The 15493-nt window shown below is 34.0% G+C and overlaps 1 protein-coding gene across 1 annotated transcript; it reads right to left on the bottom strand.

Moving 5' to 3' along the window:
• Positions 1 to 681: 681 nt before the first annotated feature.
• Positions 682 to 3948, bottom strand: LOC133311238 (receptor-like protein 35). Its single transcript, XM_061512249.1, has one exon. The coding sequence runs from the start codon at positions 3946 to 3948 to the stop codon at positions 682 to 684; it is 3267 nt and encodes a 1088-aa protein (XP_061368233.1).
• Positions 3949 to 15493: the final 11545 nt, after the last annotated feature.

Here is a 15493-nt window from a genome sequence, read left to right as displayed (position 1 = left end):
CTCCTTATTTTCTATACACTTATATATATCCATATAGAAAGCATGATTTGTTACAGCGTTTTGCACTATGCTGAAAAATTAAACTAGAAAAGTGATTGTTAATGGAACTAATTCAAATTCCTTATGTGAATACTTTATGCAGCTACAAAGAATTTGATATGGATAAGCACAATAGCAACTGCTCTACTCGTCATTCTATGCTTAGCATTGAAGAAAATAAAATATTTGGTTGAAGGTTAGCTAAATACGTTAAAAATATTGCACTAGATACTCAATTGAAAATTATCCCTTGATTCTTATTCTTTATCATTCACGTTTCCATCTAAACAGAGAAGAAAAGAAAAAAAATGCAGACTGAAATGCTAGATTTAGCAGCTTCTGATAGATCCTCTAGCATCAAAGATCTTGAAGATGATTTAAAGAAGGAACATGTTTTAAAAGTATTTAGCTATACTACAGTTGTGGTCACGAAACTTAAAATGATAGAACAATGAAACAACGATAAAAATTCTTAAAACTATTTAATGCTTTGATTTATCACTAGGCTATGCTATGCTTTATCACCTGACTCAACCAAACTAATGGGATGAAGTCCTTATTTTGACACTGCTCATAAACAAAGAAAGATTAAGACATACAAAACCCGTTAAGTAGAAGAGTGTGCTAATTGCAGGAGCAAAATCAGTAAGGCTTCCACCTTAGATTTCTATACCTCTTCCCTCCATGGTATTCATACACAAAATCAAGATGAGGGATGATCCTATAAAGCAACTCATCTACCTGTTTGGAATACCACAGCCTCCATCTCTTCAAGAAAATAAGGGGGAAGATGAAAATTCCCAAGCCAAAAGTAAATCCCAACTCTGCACTTAAGAAATTCCAATTGATTGAACTCTTAGAATGGGAATGAGGTGTTTCAGATGCTGGTGGCAACAACCCCTTCACTCCATCATTGCTGCAATTGTTGGTAAGTGGAGGTCCACATAACTTTTCATTCCCTTTAAAGGAATCTGCATCAAATGATTGAATTTGAGTACCCTCAGGAATTTCCCCCACGAGATGGTTAAATGAGAGATTCAGATATGAAAGGAATGATAGACTTGCAAGCTCTATAGGAATTTCTCCATTCAAAGAATTGGTTGACAAGTCTAAAGACTCAAGATTCTTCAAATTTCCTAAAGATGATGGGATATGGCCCAAGAAGGCATTATGTGACAAGTTAAGAGTATTTAGTGCCTTCAAATGCATGAACTCATTTGGTATTGGCCCCTCAAAATAGTTGTTTGACATATCAATGTAAGTGAAGGCCTTTTGAATTTTGACCAGTTTCATTTGCTGACCTTTGTTGACAATAGTAATTGAATCCTGATAACGACCAAGATCTTTGTTCAACAGTGACAATACATCCTTAAAACTCAGAGGATTGAAGTTATCAACAACATCAAGAAATAAGTGGCCAAATTCTGGTCCAACTTCATCATCATCACGCATCATAGCTTTCCAACTGTTTAACAATGCTCCTGGTATTGAGCCACTGAAATTATTGGAGGCTAGATCAACAATATGTAGCATCTCCCAATCACCACTGCTATTTGGACATCCAATAGAACCATGGAGTTTGTTTGACCTTAAATCCATGATTCTCATGGTGGAAATGTTACTAAAGAAGCACGGAAATCTGTCAATTAATATATTCTTTCCAAGGTTTAGGACTTGTAATTTATGGCAATTGCCCAAAGATTCTGGGATGGTACCACCCAATAGATTTCCATTTAGATCCAACAACTTTAGAGCACATGAAGTTGGAAAAGTATCAGGAATATAACCTTGGAGTTTGTTTCCACCCAAATTTAACACCCTAAGAGTGCTACTCAATGTTGCAAAACACTTGGGAATCTTCCCAACAAAGTTATTGTAGGAAAGATCTAGTAGGTGAAGACCTGAAGCATTGCAGAAAGATTCTGGGATTTGTCCTTGAAAACTGTTGTTTGAAAGATACAGCAAAAGTGCAGAAGGGAGGTGATTGCCAATGTCTCGTGGAATGACAGAGCTGAATCTGTTGCTTGAGTAGTCCAAATAATTTGCATACCTTGGAATGAAGGGAAAAGGCCCTTGCAGTTGGTTAGAACTAAGATCAAGGGTGAAAATGTTTGAACTAAAGTTCCAGAAACTTCCCTCCAATTTTGTGAAAAAGTTTTTCGAAAGATTCAAGTGAACAAGAAATTCAACTTGCCAAATCCATTCAGGTATTGGTCCTTCAATCTGGTTGTTAGATAGGTCAAGATATAGTAATGTGGACTGGTTGCTCAAGAAACTAGGGATTCCTCTCAGCTTGCAGAAAGACAACATCACTCTTATTAAATTAGGATAGGGTGAAAGGTCATGATCATCCCTAAAGTTTATATCAACTGACAAATTGTTATGTTGGAAGTCAAGTATAGCTAAATCACTTAGCCTTCGAATCATGTCCAATTGTATTGTGCCATTGAACCTGTTTGAACAAAGTTGAATAACACGGAGTCTTCTAAGGTTAAAGACAGACACAGGAATGGGCCCTTGTAAATTATTGTTGCCTAAATCAAGCATCTCTAATACTGAGGAAGATGCATTGTCAAACTCACTCAAGAGACCATTGAATTGATTATAGGGAAGCTGAAGTTCTCGCAAATATGGGAGTTTGAGTAAAGAAGAAGGAATACTCCCACTGAAAAAATTGAACCCCAAATCAATGCTGACAAGATTTATGAGGCTCTCGAAATGACTGGACGGTAACACCCCACTTAAATGATTATGGAAGAGGGATAGATATGAGAGGTTCTTGGACATATTGAAAGAAGGAAGTGAACCTGTGAAGTTATTAGAAGACAAGTCTAGATGAACAAGTTGGGTGAGTTCTGACATTGAACTGGGAAGTGTTCCATTGAATTGGCAGTAAGACAGATCAATTGTAGACAACTGCTTCAGATTGGAAATAGAATCTGGTAAGTGTCCTGAGAAATTTGTATTGCTGAGGTTCAAATTGTAAAGAGAACCATGTGGTGAGAAGTTTGGCAAAGTACCACAAAGATCTTGATTGGCTGATATGTCAAGGACTTCTAATGTTGGTATTTTGAAGATACCCTTTGGAAAAGAACCAATTAAGCCACAACTTCTGAGCTGTAGTATGGCCAAATTGGAGAAATTTGCAAAGGAATCAGGCACTGTGCTTGACATATTGTTGTCGTTCAATTTTAGAACTGAGAGTGACCGAAGCTTAGCTAGTGAAGAATCAATAGGTCCAGACATATTGCATGATGACATGCTCAGAACACGTAACTCCTTCAATGAAGATAAAGCATGGCACCACTCTTCTCCCTTGGCAGATAATGCTACTCCATCTAGATACAGTTCTCTGATATCTGTAAGGTTTTGTACAAGCACTTCTATATTTGGCTTCTCAAGTTTAAGTCTGTGATGTGAGGTAAGTAATGAAGAAGACAAGTCAAGAGTAACCAACCTTTTAAGGCGAGAAATCTCATTTGGAATCTGCCCCTCAAAGCCAGCCATAGACAAGTTCAGATACCTCAAATTCTTCAGCTTGTGAAGCTCTGGAGGAATCACAGAACTCAACTCATTAAAAGCCAAATTCAAGCTCTGTAGATATTGAAGGCTGAAAAGAGTGCTTGAATGAACAAGTCCTCCTGAGATAGACTCATGACTAAGGTCAAGAGCTATAACATGTCCCTCATTGCATGTAACACCAGGCCATAAGCAACAATCATCACTTTGATTCCAAAGAATCAGCTTTTGGGATTTTGTAATGTTGAATATGAGGTTGTTTTTTAAATGGAGCAACATGGAACGTTGATGGCTAAGACAGGAGCCATTTGCAACAAAGATGTTATTGGTGATGGAATTTATTAAGCAGAAAGGTATCAAGAAAAGAAGCAAGACTATGTGTACCCTCATTGTGAATTATGAGAAATGTGTGTTTAATGGCTTGAGAAATGGTGAAGAGTTATTTCGTTATTAAATGCTTTTATAGACTACAAGCTTTGACTGTTGATGAACTGAGTAAGACTCTAAGCCATCAAAGCTTATGTCCCAAATTCGCAAGGCCTCATAACTTTACGTATTAAATACGGGTGAACGGTCAAAGTAATGAAGTTAAAAACAAAAATTATCAAAATAATATAATTCAAAATTATTTATCAAAATGATATCATTTAATAAATTTTGATGGACTCCACAAACATAACACATGTCATCATCACGTGACACACACATCACGTTCTAAGGATTCATATTTTTTTTTTATAAAAAAGAGTATAGTAGCTTTTGAGTCCTCAACAAAATATACGAGACTCATTTTAATCCTTTAGAAAAGATCGATTCTGGTCTCTGTGAAATTCAAAATAGGTCCAGTTAGTCGAAATCTTGTCCCTCTAAATTTCTAAGAAGACCCACATTAGTCCCTCAAAGGGACTAATATAGATCTATTTTGATTTCAGAGGGATCATTGGTCGATTTTTTTTCCCAAGGGATTAAATTGGGTCACGTGATATTTGTTGAGGATCCAAAAAGTACTTTACTCAAAAATAAACTGTATAACTTTGATCATTTAGGAATGTAAATAGGTCAAACGAGCCTACTATATTTAATGAAATAGCATGTGACTTTATATATTTAGTGAAATAGAACAGACTTGAGCTTTAAGAAATGTTTATTTTTAAGACACGTCATAGACCTATTTTTACAAAGCTTGACCTACAAGTTTACAGCCCAATCTATATATTGCATTATTTATTTTAATTAAAATAAAATGAATATTTATTTTATTTTAATAAATAAATAAATAAATAAATATATATATATATATATATATATATATATATATAGATATATATTTGATTTTTCTAGTTATTAAACTTTTGATAGGATCAAACAAACTAATAGGCATAGGACAAACCTTTTTATTTTAAAATATAGGCTAAGCTAAGTCTATAGTGTAGCCTACACCCACCCGACTAATAGGTTAGGTCAAACTCAAAATATTTTGCATAGATTTAACCTATTTAGAATCCTAACCCGGTTGGTAACTTTAAAACACACACAAGCATCTAACAAGCTTTTATTTTCCTTCATTTTTATCATTCTTATTAATTCTTAATAAATCACCTCATTTCTCATTAAAATTATCCAAATATAATTAATAACACTACATATATTCTTTCACTTTCTTAATTAAATGCCAAATATATTTTTTCTATCATTTGCTAATTCCCACAATGCTACATTCTCAATCATTTATTCCATTTCCAATATTCTGGTGGTAATATAAATTAAATGAACTACAACAGCAATTTATTTATCTATATCTAACACCTCGTCTGCAGCCGATTAATTAGCATTCATATGATATTTAGCGCAATAAATTTTAAACTTAATAAATATGGAAGCTAACTGGTTAACTTTTTTCTTTTTCTTATGTATTACAATTTTCATCACTTCTTTGGTCAAAATACAACGAGCAGCATTTTGTCCGTATGTCAGACCACTGGGGATAATTCCCACATGATAATTTCAACCTGATTGACAGTTTAATATAATCCAGGTATAAATCATATTACCCAACCTTCCATGGCATAGACTATCTCTTACATAACAGGTCTTAAAATAATGTCCATTGAGCTACTTACATGATTACATCAACCAACCAAAAGAGATGTAATTAAATAAGTAACCTAGACATATGCAGACATAACTAACAAAATAGATAAACTATCAACATGGCATAGATAGATCCTATTCTCATCAAAAAAATACATGGCATGTACATCTCAAAAGAATAATATCATGTCATATACAAAATGAAATAGCAATATAATCTTGACTATCAAGTCATATAATATCTCTCCTCTAGCATCTTGCCTCACGATGCCTTAACATCATCAGCTCCTGTACCTGAAATGGTAATCCCCAAAACGAGGGAAGAAATAAGATAATTACCTTAGTAAGCTAAAGACCCTTGGAAGGCTCCTCCACCCCTAAGCTCACTTCTGGTATAACCACAGTATAAAATTTATGCATGCATCAGAATATGTATATCAATGCAGTATGCAGATAATATATCCTACTGACGAGAGAATAAAACATGTATGCATTACACAAGGTAACTCATCTTGCATCATATTCGTACAAGATAACTCATCATGTACTATACATAAGGTAACTTTTCTATACTTCACACACAAGGCAACTTCTCTTATGTGGCACACAAACATACATACATATACATGCACCATATAACAATTCATAACCACATACCATATGAAAGAACCACCCTTCCTTGGAGTTTGGTGGAATAAATGGAGAATTAACCCCAAGAATCGAAAGCTTACCTGTGAAGCAACGTCCTCCAGTATAGTCCTCGTTTCTAAGAGATCACAATCTTATCTAATCTCGCAGCCTATATCAAAGATGTGAAGATAATCAGTGTATGAACTAATCTACCACATTTAAATCGATATTCTCTTTTGTCTATTCATTTAATCCGTGCTTTAACTCATTGAACAAAGACCCATATTATTTTCTTAAGGTTTCCATATCTTAAGTAATGTCCCACTTTTTACTTTCTTTGCTTTCTCAATAACACAACCTTTAAATCACACCAAGTCAACCTATAGTCAAGGCAATAGATGTGTCATCATTTAATACATACACAATAATTAAGTCCATGGCTAGACAACTACTCAAACACATTAAATCATTCATTATCTCAACATTAATCATTTACCCTCTTTGTAAATTTAGAGAAAAATTAGGTTTCTTAATCCAATGGCACCTCAATGGATCCTCCTCAACTATTGGGTCTCCTTGCTCAATCCTATACCACAAATATCAAAGAAACAACAAGACAACACATCAACATCTCCTCCAAAATTTCTATTTTTGGATCACTATTCATCCAAAAACCTAGATTTTGCATTTCTTCTTGAAAACTAGAAAAGAGAGATGATTCCTTACCACAATGTACCCAATAATGGAGGGGAAAACATACTTCAAGCTCCCATACCCTCAACCTCAAGCTCTATCAAAACTCATAGTTTTCTTTGAAATTCAAAACTCATATTTTGTATGGCTGGAAGGGGCCAAGGGTTAAGAACACTTTTATAATAATATCAACAATTCTAACAAGTGTTGCTTCAACATAAAGAAGTTTTTTGAAATCAAATTATTAAGATTTTATTCAAGAAAAATTGTCTCGAGAAAAATTAAATAAATCATCTTTATTATTTACTAAAAAGATATATTAAAAAAACTTGATCATAAAAATTAAATAAATATTTTACAATTAAAAAAATTAAGCAAAAAAACATAAACTTTTTCTGTTTATTTCAATAAAAAATCTCATTTTATATTTCAAAAACATGACAACATGTGCAATACGGCAAAATTGATAAGCAAATTCAAACTTCGTTTGTACGCAAGAAAGGCTTGTCTCCCACGAAAATGTTTTTATTTTTCAACGCAAAATTTTTAACTAGAATATAAAGGGTTAATTTTTATTTATAAATTTACGTCATCATCCATTCATCCAGTACTTGAACAAAAGCACCCATCAATTTTGATGAGAATTCAAATAACTGGAATTAGTCAGTTGTCATTTTTTCCAGTCTTTACACAAATGGAAAAAATGTTTATCGGTGACTTTAGTTAAAATTAATATTTTTATTTAAAATTTAAATTAAAAAAAAATATCTCATTTTCTTTACTCATGATTTCCATTGTGTACTTTTTTCTCTAACTTAAAATAATATAATTATATATATTTTAAAATGACAAATACTAACCCCTTACACGATATATAGTGGAAGAAAACTCCGTAGAAGTAGCAAATAAAAAAAGACTTTAATATTTTTTATGTTGTTGCACATGATTGCAACAACACATAAAAGGCCAAGAATTTTTTTTTAAAAAAAAAAATACCAAGATTCGCATGCGAATTCTATTCTAAATATATTTACTGCAAAGAATTTCATTTACTGTTGCTGCAAAGTGAGAAACCTAAACAGAAATACAAAATGGTAGCTAATGCATGCTTCAGTTCACAGAATCACTTTTTTTTTTTCATATACTTAAAAATTGCTCTTCCATTGTTTACCTTTATGTTAAATATCAATAGTGTCTTACAAATGTTGAATTAATTTAATCTCTTAACCCAAATAAATATTAGGATTTCCTTTTGAACAGTGACCATTTTGCCACTGTTCATGAAAATATTTATCAGACTGCCACGCCAATAGTAAAAAGTCCTAGAATGCCACGCGGCATAATTTGTTACACTGTGTAGCGAATTATATTGGCTGATGTGGTATGTCTTAGTTGGGCACATAATTCGCTACATAATATAGCGAATTATGTGGACAAGATGTCAGACTACACAATCAGCAATAGGACACGTGTCAAGCCAGCAGTAATTCGCTACACTGTGTAGCGAATTATGCATGCTGATGTGACACAATTCTGTTGGACACATAATTCGCTGCACAGGGAAGCGAATTACGTGTCAGATGGATCAGTACATATCCAGTCAATGTCAGGACATGTGTTAAAACCCCACATAATTCGCTGCAACACGTAGCGAATTATGTAACTATTTTTACTGTGACTCATAGCGAATTAGGTACATATCTGACAAACCAGAGACAAGTGTTATCTCCCCTGTAATTTGCTAGGGGTATAGCAAATTAGGTTTGCTAGGGGTATAGCAAATTATGTGCAGTAATTTGCTATTCTGTACAACAAATTAAGTACTATAAATTGCAAAACTTCCATTTCAGGTGCCTCACCACCATGTGCGAAAAATTTCCTTTTATATACACAGCTTTACTACTTTTGTGTTGTTTATGAATGTTAGTTTTTTTTCTACTTTTGTAGGATGAGTGAGGGTAGGAATGATTTAATCACCACTGTTTATTATAATGAGAGAAAATATTTTGGACTGTACAGGCAAGTTTTTGAAGGTGATGCAAAAACGTTTCGCATGAGCCCAACATGCAATCTTCATGAGCTGAAGAAGATAATATACAAGAAGTTGAGATTACAATGTGGTAGCGTGGCCTCCATAATGCTAAAACCTCTCCTGTAGAAAGTGGAGACCTAACAAACCTCCAGACAAATCCCTACCAGCCTGTGGATCAACTCCCAAGAAATCATTGACCATCTGCCTAAATGGATGCCGTCCATGGTGCCTGAACACAACCTCACCCTCTGTGGGCAATCCTAGTAGATGTTGTACATCCTCTACGGTGATGGTGACCTCACCCATAGTCATATGAAATGTTCGTGTCTCTGGGCGCCATCGCTCCGCAAGCGCTGACACAAGCGAATGGTCTATCTAAAATCATAAAAATAATATTCATGTCAGCAAAGAAAATATTATTATCTCAATACTATATTCCAAGGTGATTACATAGTGATACAATAAAAATATATTAACCTTATGGTTGCGCAAGCGCGCAATATGGTAGAACCCAGCCTGCATCAGCCATGGCTGAATCTCCTCGGGAATGTCATCGTGATTATGTGTCGCAGCATGTCGCACATTAATCACACGATCATGGACCTGCGGGTCCTCACAGGTATTTCACACATGTGTGGATATATGTTTCTCCTGTAAAGTCAGGAAAGTACGGTCTTCGGGCCCAGGGTCAATCACGCTGCACGGTGACCTAGGACGAGGTGCCTCATCATACTCCATAGATCTATTTAAAAGAATAATTAAATCATATTAGCGATAATTTAAAAAGCAAGAATGCATAAATAATTAATTAAAAAATTATAATGCATAACAATCAAAGGATTACAACTATTTATTTATGACTTAAATAAATTAACTAATTTTGTACCCTAATAAATTAAATTATTAACCCTAAATAATATTCAAAAACTAAGAATGCATAAATAATTAACTAAATAAATTAATAAAAAAATTAAATAGTTTAGACCTAACCATTTATGCTTTAAATAAATTAACAAATTTGCTAACCTAACGTCTCAAAAATCAACACTAAATAATATTAAAAAATTATTAAAGCCTAATTAAAAAATTAGACCTAATCATTTATGCGTGAAATAAATTAACATATTTACAAATCTAAGGTTTCAAATATCAAAATTCAATAATATTCATAAATTATTAAAGCATAAATAATAAATTAAATAAATTATAACCATTTATGCCTTAATAAATTCACATATTTACTAACCTAAGGTTTCAAATATCAACAGTAAATAATATTTATAAATTATTAAAGCAAAAATAATTAATTAAAAAAAATTAAATTAATTAGAACTAACCATTCATGCGTGAAATTAACACATTTACTAACCCAAGGTTTCAAATACCAACATCAAATAATATTAAAAAATTATTAGAGCATAAATAAAAAATTAAATAAATTAGACCTAACCATTCATGCGTGAAATAAATTAGCACATTTACTAACCAAAGGTTTCAAATACCAACATTAAATAATATTCAAAATTTATTAAAGCATAAATAAAAAATTAAATAATATAGACCTAACTATTTATGCGTGAAATAAATTAACACATTTACTAACCTAAGATTTCAAATACCAACATTAAATAACATTCAAAAATTATTAAAGCATAAATAATAAATTAAATAAATTAGACCTAACCATTTGTGCATGAAATAAAATTAACATATTTACTAACATAAGGTTTCAAATATCAACATTAAATAATATAACACATTTATTAAAGCATAAATAATAAATCAAATAAATCATTAAAGCAACAAAAATTAAATAAATATGAAAACTAACCTTTTAGAGAGAGGATACCACTTAGAGAGAGAGAGAGAGAGAGTGAGAGGAAATGGTGGGGGAGGGAGGTGTTTAAATAGGGTGACAGCTCCACCAAGTTCGGTACCCTGTGTAGAGAACTTCTGCATGCTTGACACTTGGCACACATGCGCAGTGGTGCAGGTGACTGTTGGGCATAATTCGCTACATAGAGTAGCGAATTACTACTGGCTTGACACGTGTCCTACTGTTTACTGTGCAGTCTGACATCTTGTCCACGTAATTCGTTGCACTGTGTAGCGAATTATGTCGCGTGGCATTCTGGAAATTTTTACTGTTGACGTGGCTATCTCGTAAATATTTTGGTGAACAGTGACAATATGGTCACTGTTCCATTTTCTTTTTGTTAAGGTACCAAAATAATGGCATTTTCTTAATTTAAAGAACAAACATAATTTTTAAAAAAATTCCAACTTCGAGAACAAACTTTAAAAACTGACCTGCCGAATATTTCACCCCACAATATTTCCAAGGTAAATCAAGAATATTTTGTTCAAATTTGTATCAAATATAGCTTTACTTTTTTAGGAATAATTTGATATTCCTTGAAACAAATGCACCTTAACAATTAAGTTCATGCATCCACTCAATTTATGTGGTCATCACACCTTATTCTTGTTATTGAGATTTCCCACTCATATATATATGTTCACTCGCACTTGAATTTTCCACTTAATGTTTAAATTAGAATTTCAGATATTTTTTCTTCATTTGGGGAGTCATCATAAAACGATTTGATTGGGATAATATACAAATTGTATTATCAATGCATGCGAACCAGATGAACTTTATATTTCCATTCATATGTGCACATTGTTCATTGTTGATACCGTCATTGTGGAGGCGGAATTAATAGCGTGTGATTTAAGTCAAAAAATTTATAAAAGAAAAATAAAGAAATTGTTCTGGACCAAGTAATGAGTCCAACCGCCTTGGATAATGGGTCTTAAATCCATATATAAATTAGGATTTTATAATTTTGATATTGTAGTAAATAATTTTAAGAATATGTTATTATATATATTTATTTTTCGGCTTACCTTTACCTACCACTCTCTAACACCATTAGATCAGAATATCAATAGGAGAGAGAAACGATAAAGGTAGTTGCAATTCTGATCTAACAGTATTGGAGATTCCCATAATTTTATGAGATATGTTATTCTACTTACCTCTTTTTCTACTTACTTTTGCTTATCACTCTCCAATATCGTTACACCAGAATCTCAACTATCTTTATCGTTTCTCTCTCCTATTGATATTTTTGATTAATGATGTTGGAGAGTGGTAAACAAAGATACACAAAAAAAAATAGGTAGAATAGCATATCCCTAATTCCATTTCTTAAACAACATGTATGTAAAAATTTGTGAGACACATGTGCAGTCGTATGAAGGGATGAAAGAGAGAAAAAAAAATAACTTAAACTTTTATGTATGTATAAGAGATAAAATTATCTCGACACTGAGCCCCGTAAGTAAATGGCTAAATATGAGAAGAATGTCTCTACAAACCCTAACCCTTATTGTTATCCCTATTCACACGCACCATTTGTCTCCCGTAGGCACTGCTCTGTTGGAATTTTTAATTCCTCTAAACCTTATGGTGATAACTATCACCTACAAGCCAAGATCCATCATACCAAATCATAAAGAAAAATGAGAACAACATAAAGGTGGAGGCATACCTGTCTCCATTGCAGCGGAATAACTTTTATCTCGTCTCTTGGGGTTTGTAGTCTTCCTCAGTCAAATCACCCTAAAACCTTATTCCTTAGTGTGTCGTCTCTCTCTTGATGGGGAAGAGAAACTAGGGTTTGTTATTTGACGTATTGGGGACCATAACCCTTCATAGTGTTTTTATCTTTATTGTTGGGCCAATAAGCTCCCATTATACCTAGTTGGCCCAACACCGGTATCCACTCATTCAGCCCATACTCACTTAGGAATCTATTTGGGAATATTTAACTGATCACTTTAATTTACCCAATATATATAAATAGCACAATATAATTATTAATATAATATGTGACCCACAATAATTATTAGAAAATATAATTTCCTAACAATCTCCCACTTGGGCCACATATTAACTTGAGATAATTATATCGTATATCTTTAGTGCGCAACTGTATGCTATTTTTCTTTAGATTCCTCCTTAGATACAATCTGGTCCACCTCCTATATCAATATGAGATCATGGCGGCTTTTGTCACTTTCAAGCGTAACTAAACCTTCCATGGTCATCGCACCAATATATTCAATGACATAGATCAAGTATGGATGAGTGGCATGGAAATTACATGCAATGTGATCTTACCATGCCTATTTCCAACTGGTCCTACTTTAATCTTTATGAGATCAATCCTAAATTTTCTGCATACACAAAGCAGAAACACAAGCACAAAATTTAATACATTCAGAGGGAAAATATCATTGAATTCTTTATTCTGCAGAAAACAAACATAAGAATATTTCATTTATTTATTTACATAGAACACCAACATAAAGAACTCCCACTAAACCGTAGTGTCATCGAACAAAACAACACCCATATGAGCAGTATGCTCGTGAAAGACCTTAGGCACTAAGCCTTTAGTAAGCGGATCCGCAAGCATGGAGTTCGTCCCTATGTGTTCTATGGAAATCTGACCACTCTGAACTCTTTCTTTAACAACCAGAAACTTTATATCGATGTGCTTCGATTTTGAAGAGCTTCTGTTGTTGTTGGAGTACAACACTGCTAACCTATTATCACAATAAATCTTCAGTGGCCTTTCAACACCACTCACTATATGCAGCCCTGTGACAAAGTTTCGCAGCCATACCCCATGGTTGGATGCCTCAAAACAAGCTACAAATTCAGCGGCCATAGTAGAGGAAGCCACGAGTGTCTGTTTAACACTCTTCCAAGAAATAGCTCCTCCAGCCAACATGTAGACATAACCTGACGTGGATCTTTTACTATCTTGGCATCCAGCAAAATCAGAGTCAGTATATCCGACGATTTCTAATTCATCTGACCTCCGATATGTAAGCATATAATCTTTAGTTCTCTTTAAATACCGCATAACCCTCTTGGCTGCTTTCCAATGATCCATTCCTGGATTGCTCAAGTATCTTCCTAACACTCCCACTATAAATTCTATATCAGGGCGAGTACAAACCTGGGCATACATAAGGCTTCCTACTGCCGAAGCATAAGGTACCTTTGTCATTTCTATAATCTCAAGCTTACCTTTAGGGCATTGGGCGAGACTAAACTTGTCTCCCCTAGATATGGGCGTATCTCCCGACGTACAATCCTTCATGCCAAATCTATCCAAAATCTTTTCAATGTAGGCCTTTTGTGATAACCGTAGGATACCTTGAGCGCGATCTCGAAGTATCTGTATTCCTAAGACAAAAGATGCATCACCAAGGTCCTTCATCTCAAAATCTTTAGTGAGAAGTTTCTTGGTTTCATGCAATAAGCCTATATCGCTACTAGCAAGTAAGATATCATCAACATATAGTATCAGGAATATGAATTTACTCCCACTGAACTTGTGATACACACAATCTTCCACTAAGTTCACCTCAAAGCCATAAGAGATAATAACCTGATGGAATTTGTGGTACCATTGACGAGAAGCTTGCTTAAGGCCATAGATGGACTTTTTCAATTTGCAAACCATAGACTTTGAATCTCCCAATACAAAGTTTTCTGGTTGCACCATATAAATTGTCTCATCAATGTTGCCATTGAGAAACGCTGTCTTTACGTCCATCTGATGTAGCTCCAAATCCAAATGAGCCACAAGCGCCATTATTGTCCTAAAGGAGTCCCTCGTAGAAACCGTAGAGAAAGTCTCTTTATAGTCTATGCCTTCTTTGTGAGTGAAACCTCTAGCAACTAGACGTGCCTTATATCTTTCGATGTTGCCATTTGAATCCCTTTTGGTTTTAAATATCCATTTACAACCAATGGGTTTCGCACCTTTAGGCAACTCAATAAGATCCCAAACGTCGTTGTCTTTCATATATTGCATCTCATCTTTCATGGCACCAATCCATTTATGAGCATTAGAGCTTTCTAAGACTTGTTGGAAGTTGATTGGATCATCTTCCTTCAAGCTTAAAATATTTTCATGCTCTTGAAGAAACACAATATAATCATCCGGAATTGCATTTCTCCTTTCCCTAGTGGATCTCCTTAATGACACTTCTTGAGTTTGTTGAGTTTGTTCTATAGGTGGCATAGGGGGTGATTCATTATTGTCTTGACCCAAAACAATGTCAGGGACCAAAGCCTGTTCCATAACAATGTCATGAATAGGGACCTGATCATTAATTGCTTGTTCCGTAATTGCATCTTGAATGATGACAATATTAGGAAGAGAAATATTATTTTCTTCCTCATCAAAGACAACATTCCTTATTTTATCTTCCCCCTCAAACTCAACATCCTCAAGGAATCTGGCATTTCCCGTCTCCAAAAAGGATCTTGTAGTGGGATTATAAAACTTTAAGCCTCGAGAGCGTTCAGCATATCCAACAAAATAGCAGCTGATTGTTCTTGAGTTCAACTTTCTTTCATTTGGCCTATAAGGCCTTGCTTCTGCTGGACAACCCCAAATG

This window comes from Gastrolobium bilobum, unplaced genomic scaffold, assembly GCF_033153095.1.
Source record: "Gastrolobium bilobum isolate Gb01-03AN ecotype WA unplaced genomic scaffold, APGP_CSIRO_Gbil_v1 utg9958, whole genome shotgun sequence".
Lineage (NCBI taxonomy): Eukaryota > Viridiplantae > Streptophyta > Magnoliopsida > Fabales > Fabaceae > Gastrolobium > Gastrolobium bilobum.
The sequence above is the reverse complement of the archived record's forward strand: the minus strand, read 5'-3'. Positions and strand labels throughout refer to the sequence as shown.